Genomic DNA, 26,598 nt, shown 5'->3' with positions numbered 1-26,598 from the left:
GCAGTGGTGCCCAGTAAGAATGTTTACTCAACAAGTAGAAACCAATTCCTGAATTTCATGATGTTGGGGGTAGTATGAGATGCATTCTCTAAGCATGGCTAAAAACATCTGCGACAGTTTAGTAAGAGACAGGATGACAGGGGCTGCTATAGTGAAAATTAAACTAAGAATGAGGATGAAAGGAAAAGTGAGTGATGCTGGAAGCAGTTTCACAATGGAAGGGAAGTGCCCATGAGAAGTGCCCATGTGCTCTGAAACAAACCTGCCAAGCTGCAAATGGAATGGAAAGGTACAGGTTATGACACTATTCTCCAACGTAAGATACACAAAACAAGTTGTGTTTCAGTTTAATGATTTTTCAGTTTAATGATTTTCTATGTAACAGCTTTGTCAGGTATAATTCAGAGCTCTGAGAAGTGTTTGTTAAGACAGGAAACTGTATACTAGAAACAGGAAAGCACACTAGCAGAGTCCATGGAAACTGGTGGGTGAGAGCTTTTCAAAGTCAGATACTGGGTATCAGGGTGCAAATACTCTTCAGAAAAATACAGACTAAACGTTAGTTGTCTTGTTGCAGCAGAAAATGTGTTAATTGTACAAGCAAATTCCCAGGAATCCTTTATGTGCTATCTCACTATTACACGTCAGTGCACATCACAGAGTTACCCATCCCATCCAGTCCCCAAGTAAGCCAGTAACATGTTTATTTAAACACTAACTACCTGCTTTAAAATTAACTGACTCTCTATACATCAGATTCTGATAAAATGTTTTAAAAATTTAAGAGCTAAAAATTAAGCAATACCATTATTATTTATATACGTTATAAAACAGTCAGTGCTTTAGTGATGAGTATCACTGTGCAATTTTTTCCCAGCTACCACATTAAAAACCAAACACCCAATTAATTGTAAAACATACTTGTTTTGGGGCATCTGCGGAGGTGGTGTGAACTTCAGTACCTCGGAGTCCATTAGACTCGAACACCACTGTGGGAACAAGGGGGCTTGTTAACAGATGAACATTCAAGCTTCGTTAGTGTGTGTACATTATTTGAGACCATTACAGATTAACCACATTCAAAAAAAGACACCAGCTCCTAGCCTGTGGCCGGAAAATACCAATTTACCGTAACACTTACTGTAAGAGAGTGTGCTAATGGCAGCCTAGGGCCACTGCCCTTTTTAATTCAGACTTCAGCGCTGAAGAAAGCAATCACTGACAACATTAATTATCAGTGTATGTGTAAAGGGACCCTCTTCTTGCATTACTTACCATTTGGCTTCTGTCATTTTGCATCAGACTGGCTTATGTATGCATCATTCACACTTTTGAGGAGGAACCTGCTACTCTCACTGTCTCATGCAATGCTCAGGAGGGCTCACGACACTGGTGGCTTCAGTGTCCTCCAGCCTGAACCACAGACTGTGGCAGGTTAAAAAAGGCTGGCAGGGATTTCCCATTTTAGGGCTGACCAGTCTGAAGGAAAATCTCGTTTTCCACAAAAATGTTCCTGTCAACAGCAACGATGAGGCAAAACAAAGCCTTATGTTGTGCTGAAAGGGGTACTTTGATTTCAATTTGTGCTGGTGGCAACAGAATTCATTAGCATATTCATTTCTGAGTACCCTACTCTCTAATTAAAATAAAACACTTGCAAACAGACTTATCTTAAATGCATTGCAATTTTATGGAGTTCGGCCAGGGATCAGGTAAGCAGTATTTGGAGAACAAGAACAACAGTCATAAAAATAAAAAAAATGTCTATTAGATTTAGGTACGGGAATTACTTAGGCTAACATGGTACGTGAAATACAATTCTTGGCATTTTGTTAGCTGAATCTGAAAGCAGGCAAGTGGGAAATGGAGAAAGCAATAGCGAGTGTGAAAAGATACCTGTGTGGGACCTCTGATGAGTCCTGAGGTGGCTGGGTTGGGTAAAGCATTTTCCACATTCTCTGCAGACACAGTCTCCTTGGCGTGTTTGTGTCCTGAGCATCCCTGTAGTCAGGAGAGAGGGAGGGAAGGGGGGGGGAGCGGGAGTGGGGGGGGGGAGAGGAGAGAGGAAAGTTGAGAAGAAAACATTATGCCAGAAGAAAACATCATTAGTATGTCTAATGTGTCATTATGTGAGGCTACCTTCAGGCCCTGGATGACAACTGTCAGCCTTCATCTAGGCACTGGCTGACAGGCCAGGCACACACAGGACTGCAAGAATGCATAAATTACATTGAATTAAAAAATGCTCCCCATGATGTGCCCGCACCAGGACTGGCATGTCAGGTGTGCGCTTTTCAGAGCAGCTGGATCCACTTCTCAGCCATCACCCAGCTTTGTCAAGCAGTACATCAGGCAAATCAAAGTGACTCCAGCGTGGCGGAGACAAGTCACATGGATAATAGGAAGTGAGTAGGACCAGAGCCCGACTGTCCCCCCCAGGCGGCAATACCTCAGAGACAAATGCAGAGCGAGCGCAGCCATCGCAGACTGATCAAACCTTTCGCCCCTGCCTACCTGCCTGCCGGTGCTGCTCTGACCCCGGACCTCTGAGGCACAGACGAAAGACATCTGTGAATGAAAGTGTCATTCCGGACATTTTGAGCTGGTAGCAGCACAGCAGCCTTCCCCCAGCCCTGGGTAAACATGTTTTCTAGGCCATTAGCATTTGTGGAAAACCGCTCAAACCTCTCCTTTTTCTCCAAAGGTCAGTTTACAGCATCTGACTTAAAGGGCTGGTCTTTGTCTTTTTGCTGCTGATCAAAAAAGACACATTTGACTTTTATTGGGCTTTTTTATTATTTTAAAAAAATGTTTGAACATCATCTTTTCTATTTTGGTAAAACACCCTCTTTGGAAGAAAAGAGTTGATGTTTCTATTTGCCACTGGAATACTTTGGCTTTTAAAGAAATTCAAGAGGGATGTCAACAGAAGTGAAGTTTCAGCTTTTCTTTCATATTCCCCCCCTCCTCCCAGTCACAGAATTTAAAAAGAATAAAATTGAGACCAAAAAATGGCAACAAAAACCCTCCACACAATGAAAAATCAACTGCAAGATGCCACAAGATTAATCCAAAATATGGATGCTGCACCTGAAAATGAATGGAGAAGAAGACAGCTGCCATTTACTCTGCCGGTATGACGCCAAGCATCCTGGGATGGTTTTCACCAGACCATATACTGCAAAGAAATCTCTTGCTGCAAAAAAACCTCCAAACAAACACCCCACTCACGGACTGTTTTCTTCTTTTATAATAGCACCTCCTGCAGATGGCAGCACAGTCTGCACAATGCACCTGAATACTCACTCACAAAATTAAGTTTCTGATTGTCAAATAAAAGATCATGATTTGGGGAAAAATCCAGATCAGGTACACACACAAAAAAAAAAACCCAAACAAACAAACAAACAAACAAAACCCTAGGGAAAAAACAACCCATCAAAAAAAATTTAAAAAAATCACGTTGGTGTTCTAAACACCAATGAGAACCTTACTGAACGGTAATGGGACAGGTTTGCCTTGTAAGGAAGGCAGGATTAAATGCGGATTTCTGAGCTGTTACGAGCATTTCTCCCCTCACTGCACAGAACTGTAGCTGCAAGCTGGAAAGCAAAGCTGAGGGAAGTGTGTGGACAAACCAGCTGTGGCCTTTGCAGGAGTGCCAGGCTGACTGCTGGACAGGCAGGGACTGGCAGAGCAGCTTTGTGAGGCCCAGGAGAGCTGGGTTCCTCAGGTCATGGTTCTGACACCTCTGTAAAGACATTTAATTCCTCTGTAACCCACGTTTTCTTCTGTTGAAGGGGAATACACTTATCTCAGCAGCCATCACCAATCTGATCCACCAGCCTTCATGGAAGCACCTCTCCTACCCATGAGGGAAGGTTTAGCATGCTGTTTGTAAACCAATGTACAAACACCAAGGATGAGTGGGCTAAGACTTCCACCTAGCCCCTCCCTAACACTCACTTTATGGGAGTTATTCAATAAGCAGGTGGAAAAAAATGGATTGCTTCCAGGTGTATTTGCCATTGTTGCATTTCCCAGGTAGCACCAGAAGGCTTTTGATAGTTCAGAAGTTTGAGCCATGGGCGTGAGTCATCACTCAGGTTATCCTCTAGGTGAACAAAAGGGGGTGGATGACTACAGGTCATAGGTGTTCGATAATTCAGGTAAAGGAACACCACTGTGTGAATGGGAGCTCCTCTGAAATCCATGCTCAAAGCTGGTCTCAAAGGAGCCCTGAAGAGTGCATCTGATGCCATAACCCACCCTTTCCTAATATATAAATGGCATGAATAAAATAAATAACCTCTATTAAATGTAACAGTGAGATTCTCTCCACAGGCATTTCAGAAGACTTGGAAGTGTGAAACAAACCTAGCCTAGCACAGCAAGCTTCATGTGTGCAGCTGTATCACAGCAGTACACACAACAACTCTCTTCCAAGGACACACTGGAACAAACACAAACATCAAAGAAAGGATCCCAAAAACAAATGCAGCCACTCAAAAGGAAGTTGAACACTGTACTACCACACACTAAAATAATCTAGTGTGATCCAAGATGACATCATATACCAAAAACCCCAAGGAAAGTCTATTGAGAATATGCAACTGAGGGGAAAAAACATGACAAATAGCATACATAATCCAGATTTTTCGATGTCCTTTATGTCATAATTGCCATATTCACATTACAGTATTAAAGCTAAATGGGATGATGCATACTGACTCAGAGGACTCAGCCTATCTAGAGCCATATGTTATTTCAGATGAAGTTCAATTACCCTCCTCTGTTTGCAGTTGGTAGGATCTCGTTCCTTTGCCTCAAGCAGCTTTTTATTTGAGTGCTATGAAAAACAGCCGTCATGCCAATTGGTTTGGAGAAACATCAGCAACCTGGAAGTTGTATATAAAACCAAGACAAGCTACATTTAAAAAAAAAGATGTTTCAAATTCTGAAAACTTGATTGCTGTAAAACACTTGGAATGAAAGAAGAGGTTTCAAAGCAGAGATGGGCACTAAATAACTTCCAGTTAAAGCGTCTCTAGAAATCACTGCCCAGCAAAAACATTTTGGCAATAAAATCCCTCTTTTAAAAGGCAGGTAAACAGAGACCTCTTTAAAAACCCTGCCCCTATTTTACTTTGTTCTGAAAGTCATCATGAATTTTCTGGTCCTTGCCTTCACTTAGTCATCTTCTATTTCCTAGCTTTTTACTGTTTTTCCCTTATCCCTCCTAACGTGGCTGGGAGCTCACTGGATCAGTAAGATTTCTCTGAGCAGGCTGACACAGTGTACTATTAAATAACATCATGAGGGCACCCACGCGAAGGTACCCCAAGTTGAGCGTGGTACAATTAACTGGTACTTCGAACAGAAAGTGGGCAGGGAGGACCTTTAGACAACAACCCACTGGGATGGCGAAAGCAAAGCCGATTGGACAAAAAAACCCCTGAGGAACACTGAAACTGTAGTTTCAGACACTAAGAATGTCTGCTTCCTTAACAAAACCCAGGAGCCTGATGTTGGTTGCAATCATCATGCAGGCCCTGAGCTCCTGTGAAATGATCTGCTTGATAAGTAACAGGTCCCTACGCAGCACCACCTTTGGAGTAACTGAGCAGAACTGACAATGGAGGTGGATGAAAGGTGCAACTTACTCGTGGCCTATGTCAGGCAGGTTCTGCCCTCCTGTCTCCTCCAAAAGGCCCTTCCACCAAGACCTAACTTAACACTCTGGGCTCCTTCCTTGCCTCAACTTGCACACACCTTCTGGGCACCAGACCACAGCTGTCCTTAATACTACCACCTTCCAAGGGTCCTGGATTTTGTACTAGTTGCAGAAGATCCATTTCACACATGCTTTTGACAAAACAGAGTGTATTATGTCAAGGGAGGACACTAGAACACGGCCCCAGAATGTGTGCTATTTTCATGACGAGTTCATTTGCATGACTTCTACAAAGAGAAGAAGGGTATAAAAAGTAGCACAGTTTACAAGTGGTAAGAGGTGAGACTAGGGCCCCAATTCTCCTCCCCTACAGACACACACACATCTCATGGGTAAACAATCAGTGTGATTTTCAGTTTCTACTGAGACAAACTAATTCTGGCAGATCATCAGAAGAGTATGGTTTCAAATGCAAATACGTAGGTGTGTTTTATTCATATGGCCGTTGAACTTTTTTAGTCCCCGAACTTTTAAACTGGCTATTGCACAACTGATTTTTCTGCTTATGTGAATTAGCATGCACATGTTCAGCTCTACCTCTTTTTAATTATAATTATAAAAAAAAGATCAAAAGACTAATTTGAAAAATACTTAGTAGCCTTTGATATGGACAAGGAAGATCTCAAGACTTTTGTCAAGAAAGACAAAGGACACTGACAAGCGATTATCCCTCTGTGTTGTTGGAAGACTTGTTTGCAGACAAAATTGAACAAAACCTCCAAAATAACATCACAGATAAGCCCCAGAGGATGTTTATTTTGCCTGAAGCAAAAAGATGATGATGTGTGCCAGCACCAGCATATCAGGGGGATCTTCCTGTGACAGCACATCTGTGTAACTCTAGTCTGCTTGAAGCAAGAGGACAAAGGAACAGCAGTACTCCAGGTGGAACCAGATACATTTAACCTGCGACAGAAATGTCACACAGTGCACAAGGGGGGATGCTGCAATGTTAAGAGAGCAGTAAACAAACCTATTCAAGCCTATCCAGCAATGATAAAAACAGTGAACTTGTAATCCTAACTGTTAAAGGCAGAGAGGGAAAAAACTGGGAAACAGCATGTCATGGTTCTGAACAAAGAAGGAACAAACAAGCTACATCCTCAGCAATGCAAGGGCTTGTTAAAATCTTACCTGTGTGATCTAGGACAGGGCTGTTGGCACCACAGGTTTGGTACAGTGAAGCAAGGTCCTTTGGAATGTATGTTTTAAAGATATTTAAAATGTCCAAATGTTTCTCATGCCCATCTGATCCCAGATCCTGTTTGCTGGAGTGTAAAGCCGGAGGAACTCCCACGGCACCAGGCTGAGGCTGCAGCACTGGACTGGCTCGTGCTACCGCTGTGCAGTTTGCCAATGTCCTCATCTCATTTCCAGCCTTGACGTGAGGCTCCCTCTGAGGCACGGACGGCTCTTCGTGTTTAGGGTACTGCTCACTCTTACACAGGGAATGGTACTGCAGCGGGGGGGTGTATTTGGCCTTCATGGAGTCGGATGCACAGTGCTTACCTGGAGAGGCAAAACCAGTACTCCCTTGGGGAACCACATACTTTTCCACTTGCTTACTGTTGGTGGGCTGTGTGCTAGACCTGGATATGACTGTTTGAGTAGGTGTTACACTTCTGCCGTAGGTTCCCACTTGTGGGAGTTTGGAATTTGCTTCGTATTTGCTTTTTTGTTGTGCTGTTATGCTGTACTGCTCCTGGGAATGGTTTAACTTGGGCTGTCTGTACCCATCCAGGCCTGACACACGTGAAGCACAGTGGCCGAGTGCATGACTGTCCTTTGACGGATGCGTACTCCCAGACTTTGCAGCCATCCCAACAGAATGGGAGCTGGGTTTGGAACCTGGCAACGCACTTGGCACTTGAGTACGTGTAAATCTGGCAATGGGCAAAGGCTGGCATTCCTTCCCACCGAGAACAGGAGGGGGGCCGGTGCGCCCACTCCTCGCCAGAAAGACCAGGTTGGTTTTAATACTCTTGAATCCGTTTTGTTGTACCCACGGGGGTAGCATCGAGTTACAGCTGATTCTGTGCAAAATTCTTTTGTGCATCCACAGGACTTCAGGGTAGTAGGTCTTGTGACTGCAGAAAGGACACGGGTAGACAATTAAAGCAGCCTGCAAGGATGTATTCAGATATTTATTGCATGAATTATCCCTTGTTGATTTTTCACTCAAATCAAGTGGAGCTACCTCTAGAGCTTCAGCACCTTTTTCTATCAGAGGATGCTCCCTGTGCAAGTCTAGCAAATTTTCTCTAGCACGACTAGCCTGCACTTCAAGTGACGTTTTCAAGTCCATGACCATGTCTAAAGATGTCTGGCCCATACCAGAAGCAAAGCTAGCAATGTGACTGGAGCAAGGAAGCCCTTGGCTGTGATGAAATACTGGCATCTTTATGTCTGCAGAACCATGGTATTTTGAAAAGGGTTCCTTGATGACACTCTCCAGTGCTGAGACCAGAGCAGGAATCTCTGGTTTAGATTCCCTGGCTTCATTCTCTCTGGCGTTGCAGCCTCCCAGCTTTGGGAGCTCATCCAACTGAGATGTTATCATTGGGGTTTCCTCTTCGGGGAAGTTGCAGTGGTATGGCTTTCCATCTGAATGGGAGAAACAAAAAAACATCATTGTCATTTTATGCAGAAAGGAGCCTAAAAGACGAAGAAGAATTCAAGATTAGAAGAGACAAACTTTGGCATTACTATAGTAATGATGTGCTACAGACCAAATGTCCTGTATGAGCAAGAAAATCTTGAAATAAGACACAACAGTTCAATTTACTTTTAAAGATGATTGTGTAGTCTGGATAAGCTCTCTAGTACTGGGTGTTCATGACATTTTGAAGAAAAAACAATTCAATAACATACCCATGTTAAAATTCTGGGACTGCGAGAAAAATAAACAAATCTGCAACCATTTAATGCTTTAACAAAAGCAAAGATAATGGAGCCAGATAAAACTGACCTAGTTAAAGGTCTGTCAGTGCTTCCATTACAAGCCCCTATTTTCAAAGGGTTTATAACTCAGCAATAAAAATTGGCTCTGCACAGAAACCAACCATATAAGCAGGTATAGCATACAGAATGAATTGCCCACTTAAGGGAGACTTTTGCAGTGGCCAAGTATAAAAGATGAGTTATAGAGGATGTAAATTTTGAATTTTCTGTCCTTTAGTTTAAAGTAGGTATTTTTCTTCTGGTTTCTTTAATATTTTTTTTCTTTATAACATACATTTATGTTTGAGTCAAATTTAGAAAAACTTTGTAATGGCTCAATCCATGGGAAGATAAGAACCCAACATTTCAGCCATTTAGATTACAGAATTCAGAACGCACTTTTAATTTTCCTCATTTTCGCTTCTCCAGAGTAAATTTATCCACCTAACATATGTCCTGGAAAGGGAGCATACTGGCCAGTAATTAAAACTGTTTAGGGTGAAAGAGTAGGAGTTGTTTTGCTGGGAGTGTGGCTACAGCTGCCTGCTCTCCCAATGCTGACCTCTGAGAACCACTGATGAAGCCAATGAATCCCTTTAAATCAGTTCACAGATCAATTCCACAGAGATTTTCACCACAGCAGTAATGCTTACTGCACTGAATCCATTTAGCATGTAACTGAACTGAATCATCTGACAAACTTTCAGTTTCAATTAACACGCAGTTAATGAGCCACTGCCAGGCAAGTATAAGGAGACTATGCTCCATCTAAAACGTCACCAGTCCAAAGTGATCACATATCCATAGGAGGGGTGAGAAGGGGAAAGGAGTGAACTGCTCTAGAGCTGCATATCCTCTCACATCAGCTCAGAAAAGCCAGCCCTTCAGAGAAGCAAGTGCTGTTCGTTAGTGCAGGGCACTGCCACGGGCATTATTCCGCAGTGGAAGAGCCACGCTGTTGGCTGGAGCTGCTCTGCACATAAAGTCTACTTATCCTCACCTTCAATTCAAGCAAAAACATTCTTAAGCTTTTGTTTAATTCGAGGTAATTAGGTTAAAAATAACCCATAGGTTTGCAGCCTCGCAGGGCTGAATGCTCACTCTGCAAAGATCATTTTCCTTTCGAACTCTCCAAGGGAGTATAGGCAGGGGGAAAAAATCCCCACAACCCAGAAACTTGTTTTTCCCGTGTTGCAGGCGACAAGGTTTTGGGAAAGCACATGCCCAGCACCACTAGCCAAATTTACAGTTTGAAACAAAGACACTGCATGCAGCAGTGAAATCTGACACTGCACATCTGTGTTGTTTTCAAAGTATATCTGTCAAAGCTCAAAATACTTGTGCTCTTAAATAAGATTTTAAGGCTTCTCTTTATGATCATAAGGAGTGGCTGCTTTGATCATTTTAGTAAATAATAAAGCAAAGCAAAAACAAATCCTTTGGTTGCAGCAGTACTCAGTGGAGAGAGAACTGACCTGCTGGCTGTACTGGGCAGAGGAGGGAGGTGGGAGACCACTGCCAGCCCCATTCCAGGGACTCCACAGCTGGGAGGCTCTTGGTCCACCTCTGCAGCTGTGATGAAGGGGGGCATCAGCAGTATGGTATCTGTAACTCCCAGGTTGCTCTGAGTACCACAGACATTCCTGCATACTTTTTTGCTTGGTCAAAATCTATGTACAAAGCTCTTTCAGCAAGGAGGACAAGGTCAGACTGTGGGAGGTGGCACATCTCAGGTCTAGGCTTGGTCTTTAGGTCTGGACTGTTCAGTTTAGGTTAGCACCTGGGGAGGGGTGTTGTATTGCACTAAATAGTTTATTTAGTAGTTGTTCTGCACTGGGTAACAGGAATTTTGTACTGAGTGTGGTATGTCATGTAGATTATTCCCCCTTCCTCATCACATGGTTTCTCCCCATGCACTCCTTCCTACACACCTGGTGGTCTGCCCCATGGATACCCCTCCCCTCGCCCCGCCCCAGTGTTATCCCATTGGCCACGGTCCTCTTTCCCCACCGCCTTTCCCCTGGGGGATAAAACCCCACTGCAGGTAAAGGTTCGGCCTCTTTTGCCACCTGGGTGGGCACTGCGGCCAGCAGTGTCCCATCACAAGCCAATAAACAGGACACTCGTCCCCACGTGGTGGAAGAGCGCTCCTCGTCTTTTATCTTCAGTCCACGCAGGTCCGAACTAGCCGGGTCAGACTTATATAAAGCCCAGAGAACCACGGATTATTGCAGAGGGGAGGAGGAGGAGAAAGCAGGGAGACAGCCCACAGTCCCATGTGCCCCCCATAAAGCCTGGGACTGCAAATTTTGAGGTGGATGCAGGCCTTTCTGCCCTATTTCCTAGTGTATCCATCTATGAAGAAAGGATTTTTTCAGGTGGAAAATGTAACACAGAGCAGGAAAATGATGAAAACAGTTCTGAGGTGTATAAGCCTGCAGTTGCCCCAATGCTGTCAGTGCATTAGATGAAAATTTATAAGGCTATGACAAAACACAACCATAAGCTTCTAACACCTCTTCATAGTGTCTTGCTAGACTCAATTCCTCTGATGTCTCACAAGAACAGTAATGAACGTACGAGGAATAATTGTAAAGCTTAGATCAGGAGGTTCAATAGCTGTATTTGTGCTAACTGCCTTTCTTTTAAACTGAACTAAAAAAAAAAAAAGACAAAACAGCAACAAAAAATTAATGAACAAACAAAACCCCAAACAAAAACCCCACATCCATACCCTACTTCCCAAGATTTGGACAGAAAAATTTTCACCTGCAGGCCAACTCAGACTTCCTCCTCAGTACAAAGCACCGCCTACGTTCTTCCCTAGTCCCATCCTGCCCTCCACCAGGGATCCAACACGACAGATCTCAACACCCAGACTGCCTCATGCCATCCTTCCCATCATGGCAGGTGGTCCAGGCCAGGCTGTGAGCAGGTAACAAAAGCCAGGTGGAAGAGGGGATGCAGGCAAGAGCATGGAAAGATGGGAAGCATACTCAAAAATATACGTAAAGTCTTTTTAGAAAAATGTATTAAATTTATTTCTGCCTGCTCCCAGCTACTTGCCCCAGCTGAAAAGGGGTACTAATAACCCTTTTAAATCATTGGTATAAAATATTGTTCAGTGCAAGCATTACTGTCACCAGAAACTTTTGAAATTTTATTATGGCCAGGTCAAAGCAAAAAGCCATGAATGAGATGCCTTCTGCTTGATCTCCAGGGACTATAACTCATACTCCCCATTGAAAGAGTTCTTGGCTAAGCATGCTCTCGCTTTTATCCTGCAGTCTCCATCATCTGCTTATATTTTGTCTCAATTCCTTTGTTTCTTACCCCAAACAGCTGTTTTTATCTGTTGTACTTTAGAGTAAGAAAGGTCCTTTTACTACAGGAGAAGTGTTCCAGTTTTTCTGTATCACAGATACCTGGGCAACAGTTAAAGCAGAGGAGTTTTCCAAGGCACCTAAGTAAGAGGTGGCTGCTGATGCCACCACCTCTTTCACTGCAGCTTCAAGTATCAACAGCATCACAGACCACAGGGAAAGCAAAGCAGGAGAGTGCAAAACACTGAACTATATGAAAACCGTGGTCTAGAAATACACAAGTATATTTGGGGATTTGAGCAGTTCCTCAGAAATACACCTAATGCCCTCACCCAGTTACTCACACACAGAGATAAAAGCAACTCCCCTTCTCCCCACACACATATATCCCTGTCCTCTCTTTCTCCCCCTCACATGCATAAACTCCACTTGTTTTCTTCCCAGCACTGTTGCTCCACAAAACAGAACTTCAGAATGGGCTGCACAGCTGTTTTAATTCATGAAGCTTCCTATAAAGTAAACCAGGCTACAAGGCTGAGGACAATAAAATCGTGATTTCTATTCAGAAGAGCAGAACTGGCTAGAAATTGGTCCCTTTTCTGGCTAGTGTTACAGCACTAGGAGTCTAAGGAAAAGGAGCAGATGTGGTGTGTTTGATTTTCAGAAAACATTTGATAGTGATTTGCACTTTGAGATGAATACTGTGGCTTGATTTGAAAACTGACTGCAAATAAATCATGATAAAAGCAAAGGATAACATGGGAAGAAAGTGCAATATTGCAAAGACCTGTATTAGGTCCTATTTCACTTGGTATTTTCTTTAATGTTCCAGAAGAGATTCTAGACAGCATGCTAACTTAAATCTCTAGGAAATATCACATTTGGAGGAGCTGCAAAAATAATGGGGACAAGGAAATAATGCACAGGGACTCAGAGAGAATAGAAATGCAGTCTGAAAATAATCAAATGAGATTCATTCTGGGGAAGAAAAGCAGGCTAAGACAAGTGAAGGGAAATGATCCAAAAAAATCCATGCAGTGGGAAGGCAAAATCTGGGAAGAAGCAATGTTGAAGATAACTGATGTTACAATAGACAGCAAACTTAAATATGAGTGTACTAGATGAAGTTCTTCAGCTTAGTTTTCAGAGATAAAGCATACATTATAAAAACAAAAAAAACCCTATCCCTCTGAAGAAGACACAATGGCCATGCAGGTCACACTGGGTTTTGAATATAGAAAATATATGAAAAACATATATAAAAAAATCTATATAAATATATACACACCATAATAATGGACACTATGGAAAAGCCCATAGTAAGCACAATACAGTGGGATCCAGCAAGGGAAAAAAGGCAAAAAGCAGTTTTGCCACAGAAAATTCAGGTTTTTTATTCTGTGAAAGGAAGGTTCAACAAAAACAGTCCATGCCCCTAGAATATCTGTGCAGATCTGCAAATACAGGTAAGTCAGAAGGAGTTCAGAGAACTGCCACAGAAGAATACCCCCCCACCCCCCCCCAGAAAATAAAGACAAAGAGTTTCCGCACATAGCTGAGGGAAGACAGAAGGGTGACAGGCCAATGTCTGCAGCCTCCCCAGGAGCTCAAGCTCCAGAAGAATTATGTCATCCTGAGCACTGGAGTCTATCAACAACAATCAGATACACTTGCACGCAGAAAAACTCATGATTAACAGAAATACAGAAATAAAAACAAGATTACATATTTGCAGCTTGAGGAATAAATGCCAAGGGAAGAGGCGAAACACCACTTGGACTGTAAAACCTGCATGGACAAAAACATGGACTATCAACACATAAAAATCCATCTTTTTCATGGGGAGGCAGAAAGCATGAGTTACACCTCCCCTTTGCTCTCTCAGCACAGCAAAGCAAAACCCCACATTAGCCAGCATCCACACACTGTAACTGCTGCACAGACATATGCCAAAAAACTATATGCCTTCCTTTCATATTCATTCCAGACACACTTAGCTTAAGAAAGCACTCTTGGAGCATTCAACAGTGAGCCCATTACACTCCTTAGCAGCAGGTTTATCCTGTGAACCTAGCTCAGCTGTTCAAAGAGACCTAGTGCCTGTTTTTCAGAGGAGGATTTGTCTTGGCAGAGCCATGCCCCCTGTTCTAGCTGCCTGTGGGTCAAGTTTTTATACTCCACACACTGCCCACCACTTTCCCTGCTTTCCGATCCAGTTTTGCCACTCAGAGGATCCCACGTGGTGGCAACGTGGGCATGAGGTGAGAGCCAACTCCTACAAACCCTCTTAGGTTTTCTTACAGCACAAGGCCATGTGCCACAATGACACACTGGGAAAATAAAGTTATGCTGTTTTGGTAGGAGATACAGCTTCTCATCTGCAACACTCCTCTTGCTTTACACGCTGTTAGATGTTTTGAGGGGCTCCTACATGAGCTCCCCAACAATTTAGAGAAAGATCAAGGACTAGACTGGGGCACTCAGCACCACATTTATCTAATATCCGTGCTTTCTCTCCAATGAATTTTAGAATTGACGGTGAGTGGTTTTGGCTGAGGTTTGAGGTTTTTAACAGGGCAGAAGCCCAGCACAGCTCTTGATGCTGGCTGACACAGATGGTTTGTCAGTCAGACAGCACACCCCGTCCCACAGAGGTTTCCCTTCAGCTACACAGGGGGGGGAAAGAGAGTAATGCTGTCCCACACCACAGCCCAGGAGCACATGGAAAGCAAGTCTCAGGTGCCCCAAGAAGCCCTGCCTTCAACTGGTCATGAGCAAGATGCTTCTGGTTTATATTACACTGCTTTTTTTCTTATTACTTTAGAGTATTTTTTGTTGTGGCTAGTTGTTGGGATGTTAGTTCCACGAAATCAGCTATACATTTCTAGCAACCCTATACAGCCTTAGCAAATAAAACCAGGCCAAGGGCTTACCAACCAGAAGTAGCAGCCCTTTGGTACAGTTTGCACTGTCTCCCCATTCTCCTTTTCTACACCTAAATTTTAATGATTTCCCACTGACTTTTTAAATTCAAAGCCAGTAATTTCAAGCAAAGCATCCTGATGGGAATTCTTTAGTTTCTATCAAGTATTTATTGGGGAAGGATGATGACTGTGAAAACCCATGATCTCACAAGCAGAGAGATAAGAACTGCTGCTTTGTTCTCGTTTTCTTGGGGTGGGGTGGGGGGGGGAAGGAAAGGATGGAATTGGGCCCAGAGTGGAAAAACAATTATCTGGTGAAAAAAATTTAACTTTTTTAGGCACTGTCCTGGTTTTGGCCGGGACAGGGTTAATTTTTTGTAAAACCTGGGAGGCGGCATGGCCAGGACCTTAATGTTATTCGTTATTTGATACCACCTCAGGTCCTTGCTGGGTGGAGGGGAAAGGGACACTCTCTCAGTGCTTAGGAGAAGGGAGAAACCTGGAGACCAGAAAAGTGCTGTATTTGTTTGTTGCTGGTTTCTTTTTTTTTTTCAGTGTAAATCGTTTCTTTGTCTAATACCTCTTATTATTAATATTGTTTCTGTTTGGTTTTTTATCTCGTTTCTGTTTCCAGTAAATTGCTCATCTCAATCTGTGATTTTTGCTTTTTGTGTTTCCAATATGAGGGAGGAGAAGGAAGTGACCAGCAGCAGCATGATGTTAGTGGGAGTTCCAAATTGAAGAATACTATTCCTAAAGCACAACAGGCACCCTAGAGTAACAAAATTTAACATTTTTTACACCATTTACTTCCCAAACAGTACTACTGGTGTTGTCACAATGATTATATGACTAATGGCTGGTGTCTTTAATTCAATTTTTTTTAAGACCATGCTATTTTTCAGCTGATTTTTCTCTTTTTTTTTTTCAGGCTTCCTTTTATAGAACAACAATGTACTGATTTATTTCAAAATCCCTTTTCCTTCATTTCACCAGCTTTATCCTCTGCAATTTCTCACTTTAGCTGCAAGTTACTTTTTACCCTTGCTGTCAAATGCCTCGTCCTTCCAAACCTGAAGAGGGCAAACAGCTGAAGGGCCCTGTTGCATTGCTCATCTCCTTTCCCCTGCAGAACTGGGGGACACTGCAGGGGACAAAAGCAGGACAGGCCAGCTGAGCCCACCACTTCCAATGCTTCCCAGTCTCCATTTGACTAATCTCTCCAGCATTGTCCAGCAGGACACCTGCTGCTTATGAAAACAAAACCCACAGAGCTCTTACAATCCAGACAGCAAAAAACGTGAATAGGTGACCATCAGACTTAATAAAGTTTGTTCATTTCTGGACTGCACATGTTGAGATTTCTGAATTATTTTAGATTATTAGTGTTATTAACATCAGAGATACTGCATTGGTTTTGCATTTCAGAAAGAATCTGAAATGTCACCAAAGCGAGTGGAAAAAAGCACGAAAATTTTAGTTGATTACATTTGAAACTTAACCTTTTAAGATGAGTGAAATCTGAGTCTGAGATCAGCAACAGTACAGCACACAAAAGACCCCTCTCTACAAGGTATTCCCTAGCTCAGTAAAATTACAAATTCCTCCACACAGCAGAAATACTTCAGAGTTATGTCACACTTCAAGATCACTTTTTTTCCCCCAAAAGAAAAGGGAGGTCTGAAAACATCCGCACAGCTACAGATGCAAATGCCAGTAAGGTTATTGGAATTTCAAGCATAATCAAGAGAATAGGCACCAACAAAGTAACTAAGAAACTAGGCTGGAAAGGGTATCAGGTCCAAAATCTCTCAGACTGAAGTGCACATTGTTAGGTACTGGAAAAACAAGCCTGAAAGTTCACAGTGAACTTTTTCTCTCCAGCTACAATGTTTTCTTTTAGACTATTTGGCTTTGTTGTTATCTAGGGGACTGATGCTACAAGGCTCCCGAACATCAAGTGGCTGAACCAGCAGCTCTATGAGCAAATTATTCCAATAACCTCTTGCACAGTACCTTTTCATCACCCTCAGCTTTGCTCCAGTGCACATCAGGTGCAAAAAGCTTCGTAGTGAACCCCAAACACAAACCCTCTTCTAGGGCAGATGCTTTGGGATCTGTCTCCCAGGTATCAGCCCTTTCAGATGCAAGACAGACATGCAAGACAGCTTACGGAAGGACAGCATCCACAGCAGGGCACTTAATGAAGTGAAAGTGCAAAGTGGGCAAAATGGCTGCTGCTGGCAGTGTGCCACAGACACGACATTTTCACTGTTCACCACATTTCTCTGTACCTCCTCAATGACATTTTTTTGATAAGTCATTCTATACATGGTACACAGGAATTCCAGGCAGTGGCAGAGCTAGTCATAACTTACCAGTCCTTTCACCCATGTATTTCTCACAAAGGCCTGCGAGCATATTCTCTGCCCAGCAGCAGGCAAAAAGCCCCACAAAACAACACGTACTTATCTGCAGGTGAAGCTGTAGCTCCTGTTATCTCAGCCTTTCTAAGTGCCTTACTCACCCTCCATCCATATTATATCAACCCAAGGGTAGTGAAGACCTCACTGGGGCTTCCACTATTTGTGAATGAAGTTTGTATTTTATCTACAGCTCAGGGCAGGGGACACTGGTCTGACCAGTTCTAAAAAGCAAGGCTGCACCTAATGCATCTGATCTCCATCCTGATGCCACATTCTGCTCTCATCCCCCAGCACAGCCCCTTCTAGGACTTGGGATTGGACTTTCCCGCTCATGGCCCACAGCCCCTCTTTGCCCTCTGAGCTTCCAGAGCATCCTGATGTCTTCCTATCTCACAGAGAGCTGTTTCAGCTACAGTCTGGATCCTGGAAAAGGTGAAGGAATGGTAAAACTTACCTAAAAATTGGGGATAAAACAAAGGGCCAGAGGAATAAATACACAAAACCAATACAAACATATTTGAGGGCACTGCTTGCCAGAACAGAACTGTACAATTTGGCATTGCCTTAAACACTGGTGCTCATAATATACCCAAAGAAAATTATGCGGTATAAAACTCCTGGAATGCTCTGCAAAATTAGGAAGTGATTAGGCCAGATGATACCAATTTGACTCCTAACACAGCTTTGTTGTAATTTCAGAGTTAACAGCAATACAGTAGAACTGCTCCAAAACCTAGGCAGAACACCTCCAGTATGCTCTGTAGCTGCTGCACATTTCTCTGTGTGTGGCCCTGCCTGTGAAGTTTGGTTCAGGTAGATGGGGAAAAAAGAAAGAGTCTAAGACCATTAACACAGCAGGATACGTAATTAAATTTGAGAGTTGGGTTTGGGCAAGGGCTGTTGTGGGTTTTGTGGGTATTGGTTCTTTTTATTTAAGGCATAGAAAGAGAAGCGCAATTGGCTTTGATGCATCAAAAATACTTGCAGAGGAGATGGAAAATCATGACTCAGATTTTTTTAAGCAAGTGGCAGCTTGCCTGTACAATCCCTCCAAACATAGATCCAAACAGTTGTAAATCTTCCTGGAGATTTTTCCTTTCATTCCAACAGTCAGATTTGCCACAATGTCTGCTCCACCGCATCTTCTTGACCACCACCTGTTCATCTTCCTTCAAGTGCATTAAGGAGGAAAGCTTTCCAGGCCAGGACTGTGCACTGGCAGCCGTCCCATACAGCTTAACATTCCTCATCCAATATTTCATTTCTCCCATCATTTGTTAAGCATGGGTAGCGTACTGCCATACATCATAAAGCCCTTTACTACAGCTACTCAATCTAAAAACAGAGGGTACAGCTGCGCTGTCAGCCAGCATTCTGCAGAAATGCCTCAGCTACAGCCGGCAAGCCCAGCGTGGTAACAGAGGCAGCAGTCACAGAAATCAGGAGCTCTGCATGACCTAATTTACCTTGTTTCTCCTGCTGAAGGCCACGCTACCATAGCTGGTGACTCTGCTAACAGACTTAAGGCAGTTGAGAATCTCTATTGTACGCAAAAAATACAGGTACACATGACAGAAAGGGGAACTTGGACTGTAAGTATTACACAGATTTAAAGATTTGGTAGTTATACAGTGCTTGGACAGAAAATACGCTCTCTTGGGCTAATTGTTTTTCTGGCTTTCAGAGGAAAGAAGACTTTGAAAAGATATTGGAATGAAATAGGGTTGGAATAGGGCAAGAAGTACATACTATCAAACCCAAGACATAGGCTGGACAGAACTATGATTCTTTGACCACCACTGGAAACTGGATGCCCTTGGTGAGGTGTGACATCGCTGGATTGCAATTAGCACCATTATGTGGTGCTGCAAGCACATGGCAGGAGAGATGAGGGACCAAGCCCTGCAGAGTTTCCTCAAGGTAGAAGAACGAGCTATGCTACTGAAATATCAAGAATTGATTTGAAAAGCTCTGCTCTGGATGGACCAAAGGGAACCAAACAAACGCTCCTGAGGGGGATGTGACTGTAGGCACAAGGGCAGCCTTTGGCTACTCAGCCAAGGGCACTGACTCAGTGCCCACTGCAGCTGAATTGCACCAAAGGCACTGTCCATGTCACACAAGCTGCAGCCCAGAGGCCTCAAGAGAAGAGGCTGGAGGTGCCAGACCCAGCTTGCCTGTACCCACCTCTGGCTTGGCATTGGCAGTGTTTGCCCTTTTTAACTGCACAGGACAGAGGTATTTGCAGGTTGGTTAATCGCTACAAAAGCACCTTCCCTTTCCCCTTCCCTCCACTGCCCTCCCTTGGGTAGCAAGGACAACGGAAGGCACTTCCGGAAAAGTGAATGGTCTTTCAGACCTGGCCTGAACAACTCCAGACAGCCTTATGCAGATCACTGAAGACATCAGCCATTTACTGGCAACTTCCATAATCCCCTTGAAGGGCTGACAGACAAAGCAGGCTGGAACCTAGCACCACCACACAGCAGCAGAAAGGACAGCTGTCTGCAGGCAAAATGCGCTCTAAAGGGGATTTGGAGCTTTAGCATTTTTCCTGACTCCATTCCTTTTATCCTGAGGGGTAAATTTGCGAGCTCACAAGAACACCAGAGCTCTGGGTTCACTTACATTCTTCCTTTTAAAGTCTTACTGTTCTGAAAAAATGAGTACAGAGAAAAAAATAACTTTCAGGATATCATTTAAAAGACAAAACAAATAAATATCAACATCTATTAAACTCTGGTGGAAGAGACAGAGAAAGTTCTCTGTTTGGGAAAGAAGTCAGATGAGAATCATCCCAGGGTGCATCATCTAACTCAAAAAGGTCAAGAGACAAGGGTCTCAAAGATGTCTTGAAAAAAAGAAGAACCAGCTGTAAACTTGTTTTAATGAATCTTTCAAATAATAGAAACTTTGTTATGCTAAAGGATGATGGGGAAGATAAAGCAAATCCATTTGAAAAGTGGCAATAGAAACACATCACTTAAAATAAGCTTCAGAGACAATGAAACAGTAATTCTGCACCTGTGAGCCATGATTATTTATATCACCACCTCATTTTAATAACAGCTGTGTGAAAATGCTAAAACATTATTAAATCTGAAACTAACTACTGCATCTAGCACATAGGAAGCTTCTCCACTTTCCAATTAGCACCAAGGCTTAAGTGTTAAAAGCAGCAGAAGCAAAAGAAATGCTGAAAAACACTGCCACAGGCTGGCTTAAATTGGAATTTCTTCTTTTCAAAAGGATTTAAAACAGAAAACCGAACAACCAAATACATACGTCCAGAAGGGCAGGAAAGTACTTCAGATTTATTTTCTTCCCCCAGCACTCATTTTATTACATTCCTTAAAAGTGAGCAGGTAAGTCTATTTAAAGGCAACTTAAAAACCTGTTTTGATAAAAAAGAATTTCTACACATGTACCTGCAGCACCACTCTGGGTGAGAGGCTCCATTAACCTCACTGGCATCTCTCACCTCCATATTGAGAGCAAGCCCCAGGAAAGATCCCTGGGCCTGCCATGGGATTAACAGAGGAAGATTTTAAAATGTCGATGATCAGTTATTTATGAGGTGTCCTTGAACAGAAAGGTGTCTGACGTTTCAGTGCAAAGCTTGTCTGCTCAGACATGCAGACCTGGCAGGATGGAAGAGCATCTCATCACTGGGAACAAGGAATAAGCTGCACCAGCTCCTGGGCAAGGGCTGTGGCTTGGTGTATTTTTGTAGGAAGCAGTACTGACACCTCTCCTCTTAAGGAGTTTAAGTGTTAATTATTCCCCGGTGTTAAGGACTTACAGGGACCTGATTTTTTGGAAGCTCAGGAAGGCCATCTGCTTTCCCAGCAGCACACAATAGGTGAGAACAACTCTACTGGGGAGTGGATGCACTGGGGAGGGATGAGGGGAACTAAGGTAACCAAACCACCCTCACCCCACTGCCCAGACGTGTATCAATTGCAGGACTGTTTTTATGCACATAACACTCCACGGGGGGGAAAAAAAACCCAAAACTAAAAAACAAACAAAAAACCCCCCAAACAAACAAACAAACAAAAAAAACCAAACAAAAAAACGAAGATGAAGTTACTAATAAAGAAAGAGTCCCTCGGATCTCTGATATGACTTCCTTATCATCTACCCACAGCCTTCTGCTACAAATGGCAGGACACCACCCATCCCAACCACAGCTGGCCCCTTAAGACTGCTTCTAGACAGAAATAAAACTTGTCTACAGAAGAATGGGCTTAAGAAATTAATCTGGTTAATTCAGATTCTTAAATAGTAGAAAATCATACCAAAAAACAGATGTTCACCCAGATATTTACTGAGTGAGTGTGTGCATGCGTGTGTGTGTGCATGTCTTCCCAGGACCACCACATAAAGAAATACTTAGTATTGCAACTGCCCTGAAAAAGATGCAGATTAAGCCAACGTCACAAAAATAAAAGTATTTTGAAAATCCTTCTCAAAGTCAGAGTAATTTAAAATCTATTCACTAAGAGGCATTTAATCCGCAGCTTAATCCACTTGCACACCTGACTACACACGAGACCCAGGTGATAACTAGTCCTCACGTACAGACATTGATCACATCGAGCCAATTTCAGCTGCAGTTCCTCAATCAAAAGGAACACACAGCCTCTGGAGGGACTTCAGGCCGTTGTGAGGGAGGTTCCATAGCAAACACAGCACCCATCCCTGGAGCTCAGCCACGCGCTCTGGGCCCCGCGGAGCTCACACGGGCACCTTCACCTGTGCACAGGTAACGTGCTCGGCTGAAACCCCAGCCCGGGGACTCACTGCCATGTGCAGCACGTCCAGCCCTCTCCTGCCACCAACGCCCCCACCGCAGCTGCCCAACGAGCCCAGGGACAGCCATTTGTACAGGACATCGCCCTGCAGACAGCTCTCTCAGTATTTTCACTGTCACTGACGGCGCAGTCATTTTTCCTGCACACCGATGTCAGTCCCTGGCTCGGCAGCAAGCAGGGGCACCGAGCAGCTGCGGGATGCTGAGCAGGAGAGCAGGCCGGGCAAGAGAAGGAGGCAGGAGGAGGAGGAGGGGGAGGAAGCGAGGGGAGGCGCTGGTGCCGGCATTGGCCGCCAGGTGGCGCCGCCGCCCAGCGGATGCTGCCGGCGCCGCTTCCCAAAGGCAGCAGCGCCGCCGCCTCCGGGCTCTCCAGCCGGGACCTGCTCCGGATGCTGCCCGAGCGCCCCGCTCCAAACCCCACCCACGGCCTCACAACCCCCATACAAATAAAAAGCAAACAAGCAAGAACAGGAGAAAAAAAAAAAAATCCCCACCAAAAATTCCCTGCCCGTCCATAACCAAATTCATACATGTCATTCCACCTCTGTCTGTGTACTGGGGACACAAGTCCTTTGGGCTCCTGGCAGAGATTTGGGGCAAAGTGAGGCTCCACCAAGTGGCAAACGCTCCCTGCAGGACTGAGGTGTGCTGATGTGGTGGATGATGACACCCAACTCACCCTAAGTCAAAGTGTCTGCCACTATCAAGAAAATATAGCTGTGGTGAGTCCAGTAACTTGGGGAGGAGGAATTACAGAAAGACCAAGGGTTTTCTATATAATGAACTGCATTATAGAATTAATTTTTTTAAAAAACAAAATTCTCTTTATTTAAATAGTTCCTAACAGGTTAATATAGATTAATTTACAAGGAGGCACCATGTTTGCAGATAGTGGAAAGGCATCCATTTTAAGGGAGACAAAACCTCCAGCAGAACTGTTCCGACTTTTGTTCACTGCCCCTACTATGAAAAAAAAATCCCTGTCAAAACAAGCCAAACTTTGGGTGGTCAGCAACAGGATGAGGTAATGCCAACCTCTATCCTTCTTTCCAGAGTGTCCTCCTTGATGCATGGTAATCAGCCCACATACATGTTCCTTTCCACAGGAAAGGATGGCTTGAACTTTCCTAGCAAAGCCACTGGGGAAAATACAGAAACATGGGAGAAGAGAATACAAAGACCTCACAAATGCAAAAACCTCTGCCTGCCAAGTGCTAATTGAGAGAACATTCTTGCCAATTAAAAAAGTGCTCTGCTAGTGGGAGAAGCTTCACTTAGAGCTAACAGGAAAGTAAACTAATAAGCAGTAACTTTCACAAGAAAACAGATATCTGTGGAGATGGCAGATGACATTTGCAACCAGGTCAGTTTTAAACTACTCCAGACTGTTGGTTTGTGGTTACAGGAGGGCAAATTAAGATGTTGCAACAACACATTATTAAATTCAAAATGCCCAGAGAGTGCACGTGAACAAAAACTTCAGATTTTGCCAAATGTAGCAAGGAAGACAAAGAAGTACAATATTGTGTTCTGGATTCAATTTTAGACAAAGACCAGGAGAAGGATAAATGGAGCCAACTCTATTCTCAGGGGAAAAAAAAATCACTTCTTTAGAGGAAGGAGTCCTGAAATAAAGGCCTAGGTTTTTTGAAGCAATGCAAGATTTTGGGTACTCGTATTTTATGACATTAAAACATACTTCATATGCTTCCATTCAGGCATAGCTTCCAGAAGACAAGCACACTTGATCATGCTCTGCAGAATGTGCACGCTCTCTGCCACTGGGCACCCAAGTGCACTTGGCTTCTCTGGCATTTGTTTTCACCTCCAGCTTATGAAACAATTAGAGCAAACCACTGACTCTTCCCTGATGCCACACCTGATGCCTCACTTTTCTACTTCACTATCTGGGAATGGAAAACAACAGCAGCCAAGTCAGAACACGCAGTTTAAGGATGTTTTGCAGAATTTTATAAAAAGCAGCACTTCTGAAGTAAATTCTCAAAAAAATTGACTTGGTTTAAAGATTTAAAGTGAATTCACATAATTCCTTCATTAGTTCAGAATGAAAGTTCCCTGAAAAATATAAGAGCATAAATGAGCACTGAGTTTACCAGGGACTTTCCAAGGTTCTGACATAATTTTGTGTATTTGTTGATGAAATACTGGCTTTCCCATGCTCATTGCTGACAATTCCTCCTTCCCCTTGTCTTTTTTCTTCTTGAAGAGCCTTTAAAGTTTTCTTTTGTGTATAATTAAGAAATTTTGCACTATGAGGTACTTCCTTTCATCTTCTTTGGGCTGTGCAAGAAGGCTTCCCAGGAGAAGGGACTCCTTGGCATGGTTTCTAGACAAGCCAGGTCTGTATTTAGGGTCACAGGTGTGAAAGCCACCCTTTTCAGCAGCATACAGAGTTCAGCAGCAAGCACTTTCTGCCAACTATGAAGCTGAGTCAACTTTTCAATCTCCTCCACTAAAGGACTTTACCTCAAGAGTTTTCTCCTCTGCCCTTCCTGTCTTTCTGCATTTTTTAGCCTCTGGAAAAGCTCATTGCTTAGGTATAATGCCTTTTACCTTTATCACAACTATAAAGATGTCTTCTGGACCTCTTTTCCCCACACCCTTCCAGTATATTCTGAACACATCCTTCTTGCTAGTCATTTATACTCTTTCTCTGTCCTTTTGTCTTGCTCCATTCTCTGCTTCACAAGAAAAAAAACTTAGAGAGTGGATGGTTTTGTAGTTAAAGACAACGAAAGACATTCCAAGCCACAGTTTTTGGGTTTACTACATACTTTAGTCCCATAAACAACCATGAGAAAGTTGTTCAATCCCTCTGAGATTAAAGTTCTCTATCCTCTGGAGGAGGAGCACTGCTGCTCAAAGTGAGAGTGTCTCAGCTCCAACTAACTGAGATTTGTCCTCTACTCGACTCAGTTCTGCACACAGAAGCCTCTATGTTAATTTCAGTTGTGGTTCCTTCACCACCTGCCCTGGCCAGGACAGAGAACTTAATATGCTTGTACACTTCCAGTTTTGAAGATGTAATGCACTGAAAGCAGCCTTGCTGATCCTAACTCCTCACCAGATCTAGTCCTCATAATTTACTACAACTGAGCATTTACATCACAGTTTGTAAACTCCTATTCCTTCTTTTCGTTATTCCTTCTTTACAATCTAGTAAGTAGTTGCAGTGAAGCTCAGCGTAACTATGTAAGGCAAGAAAAGTCACTATCATTATGAAAAAAGGTATATTTAAAATAAACAAACAGCCCTTTACATGGCCCTTGCCTTTTTCCTTGTCCCAACATCTCTGAATGCCACTCTTTAGTTCTTCTCAGTTTTCATTATACTTTCAGTGCACTGTATTTGTACTCAGGCAAAGCTGAAAAACTTCCTTTAGGCAGAAACTCTTGCCCGAGAAATTCATGCTCCCTTAACCTAAACATAAAATTCAGACTTCAATTAAACTACTGTGAATTTCATACAGCTGAGTATTACTGGCACTTGCACTGTGCTAAATATTTTCTTGCTGCTTAGTAGCTGGACTTCAAAGTGGCATTCAGTTTTACCCTGGAAATCCTCTCAACAGACAAAACATAAAACTTTTAAGACTGTGGAGTACTTTCAATATTGTGATAAAGTACAATCCTCATTTTCAAACAAATCAAGACTGTAAGTACCACAGCAGCTCTTCTAAAAATCTCTTCATTTGGTTTACCTAAAAAATGTTATTGCAGTATCATACTCCTGCATTTATAATGAGAAGTGCCTTTAAAATTGAGCTGAATTTTTTATGCATATCCTATTTTGGTTAAAAATTGATCTACTGCTACTGATAGTAAATTTAAGCTGTAATGTTAAGAACATAAACCTATATTTTTAATAGAGACTGTTTCTATGTGACCTAATTATCCAGGTTACTATCTGAGTCATCTTGTTACTAGGCTGGAAAAAAAAAACCCAGAAAAACAAAGCAATACTTTGTCTAACATTACTGAATCACAAGAAATGAATTATTTTCTGTGGAAAGCAGTGGTTTCAGTATTATAGCATCACACTGCTACAAACAATACTTTCAAAATAAGCATATTTAGATTTCAGACTCATTTTAGGTAGCTCTCATGAATTTTTTTCTAAATTTTTAAAATAAAGTATGAGAAATTTAATGAATGAGCTCAGTTAAAGTTGCCTTCAAATTCTGGGCTGACGGGTTCTATAATCCAAGTTGAAAGGCACAAGGAGGGGTAGTGAGGGGTTTCTCTATCCCCCTGCCAGTCTTATTAAACTCAAATCCTTGCCAACTTAGTCTTCTCCGTTCCACAAATGCTCTCTGCAAGAGATGGCTGCAGCCTCAAAATGGAGAGTCACCACTGAACAAGTCTCACCTTTTCTTTGAAACTCCCTCTGAGGAGGTTTTCCATTCCCCCAAAGC

The 26,598-nt window shown here is 43.0% G+C and overlaps 1 protein-coding gene across 1 annotated transcript in view; it reads right to left on the bottom strand.

The window, feature by feature from the left end:
* The window catches only part of ZNF516 (zinc finger protein 516), a 102,052-nt gene that overhangs the window by 8,554 nt on the left and 66,900 nt on the right, over nt 1-26,598 (bottom strand). The window contains exons 3-5 of the mRNA XM_036378891.1: nt 6,869-8,338; nt 1,897-2,001; nt 922-989 (exon numbers count right to left, since the gene is read on the bottom strand). Of these exons, the coding sequence (XP_036234784.1) occupies nt 922-989; nt 1,897-2,001; nt 6,869-8,338 (1,643 nt within the window). The remainder of the gene's footprint in view (nt 1-921; nt 990-1,896; nt 2,002-6,868; nt 8,339-26,598) is intronic.

This window comes from Molothrus ater, chromosome 1, assembly GCF_012460135.2.
Source record: "Molothrus ater isolate BHLD 08-10-18 breed brown headed cowbird chromosome 1, BPBGC_Mater_1.1, whole genome shotgun sequence".
NCBI classification, from domain to species: domain Eukaryota; kingdom Metazoa; phylum Chordata; class Aves; order Passeriformes; family Icteridae; genus Molothrus; species Molothrus ater.
The sequence above is the reverse complement of the archived record's forward strand: the minus strand, read 5'-3'. Positions and strand labels throughout refer to the sequence as shown.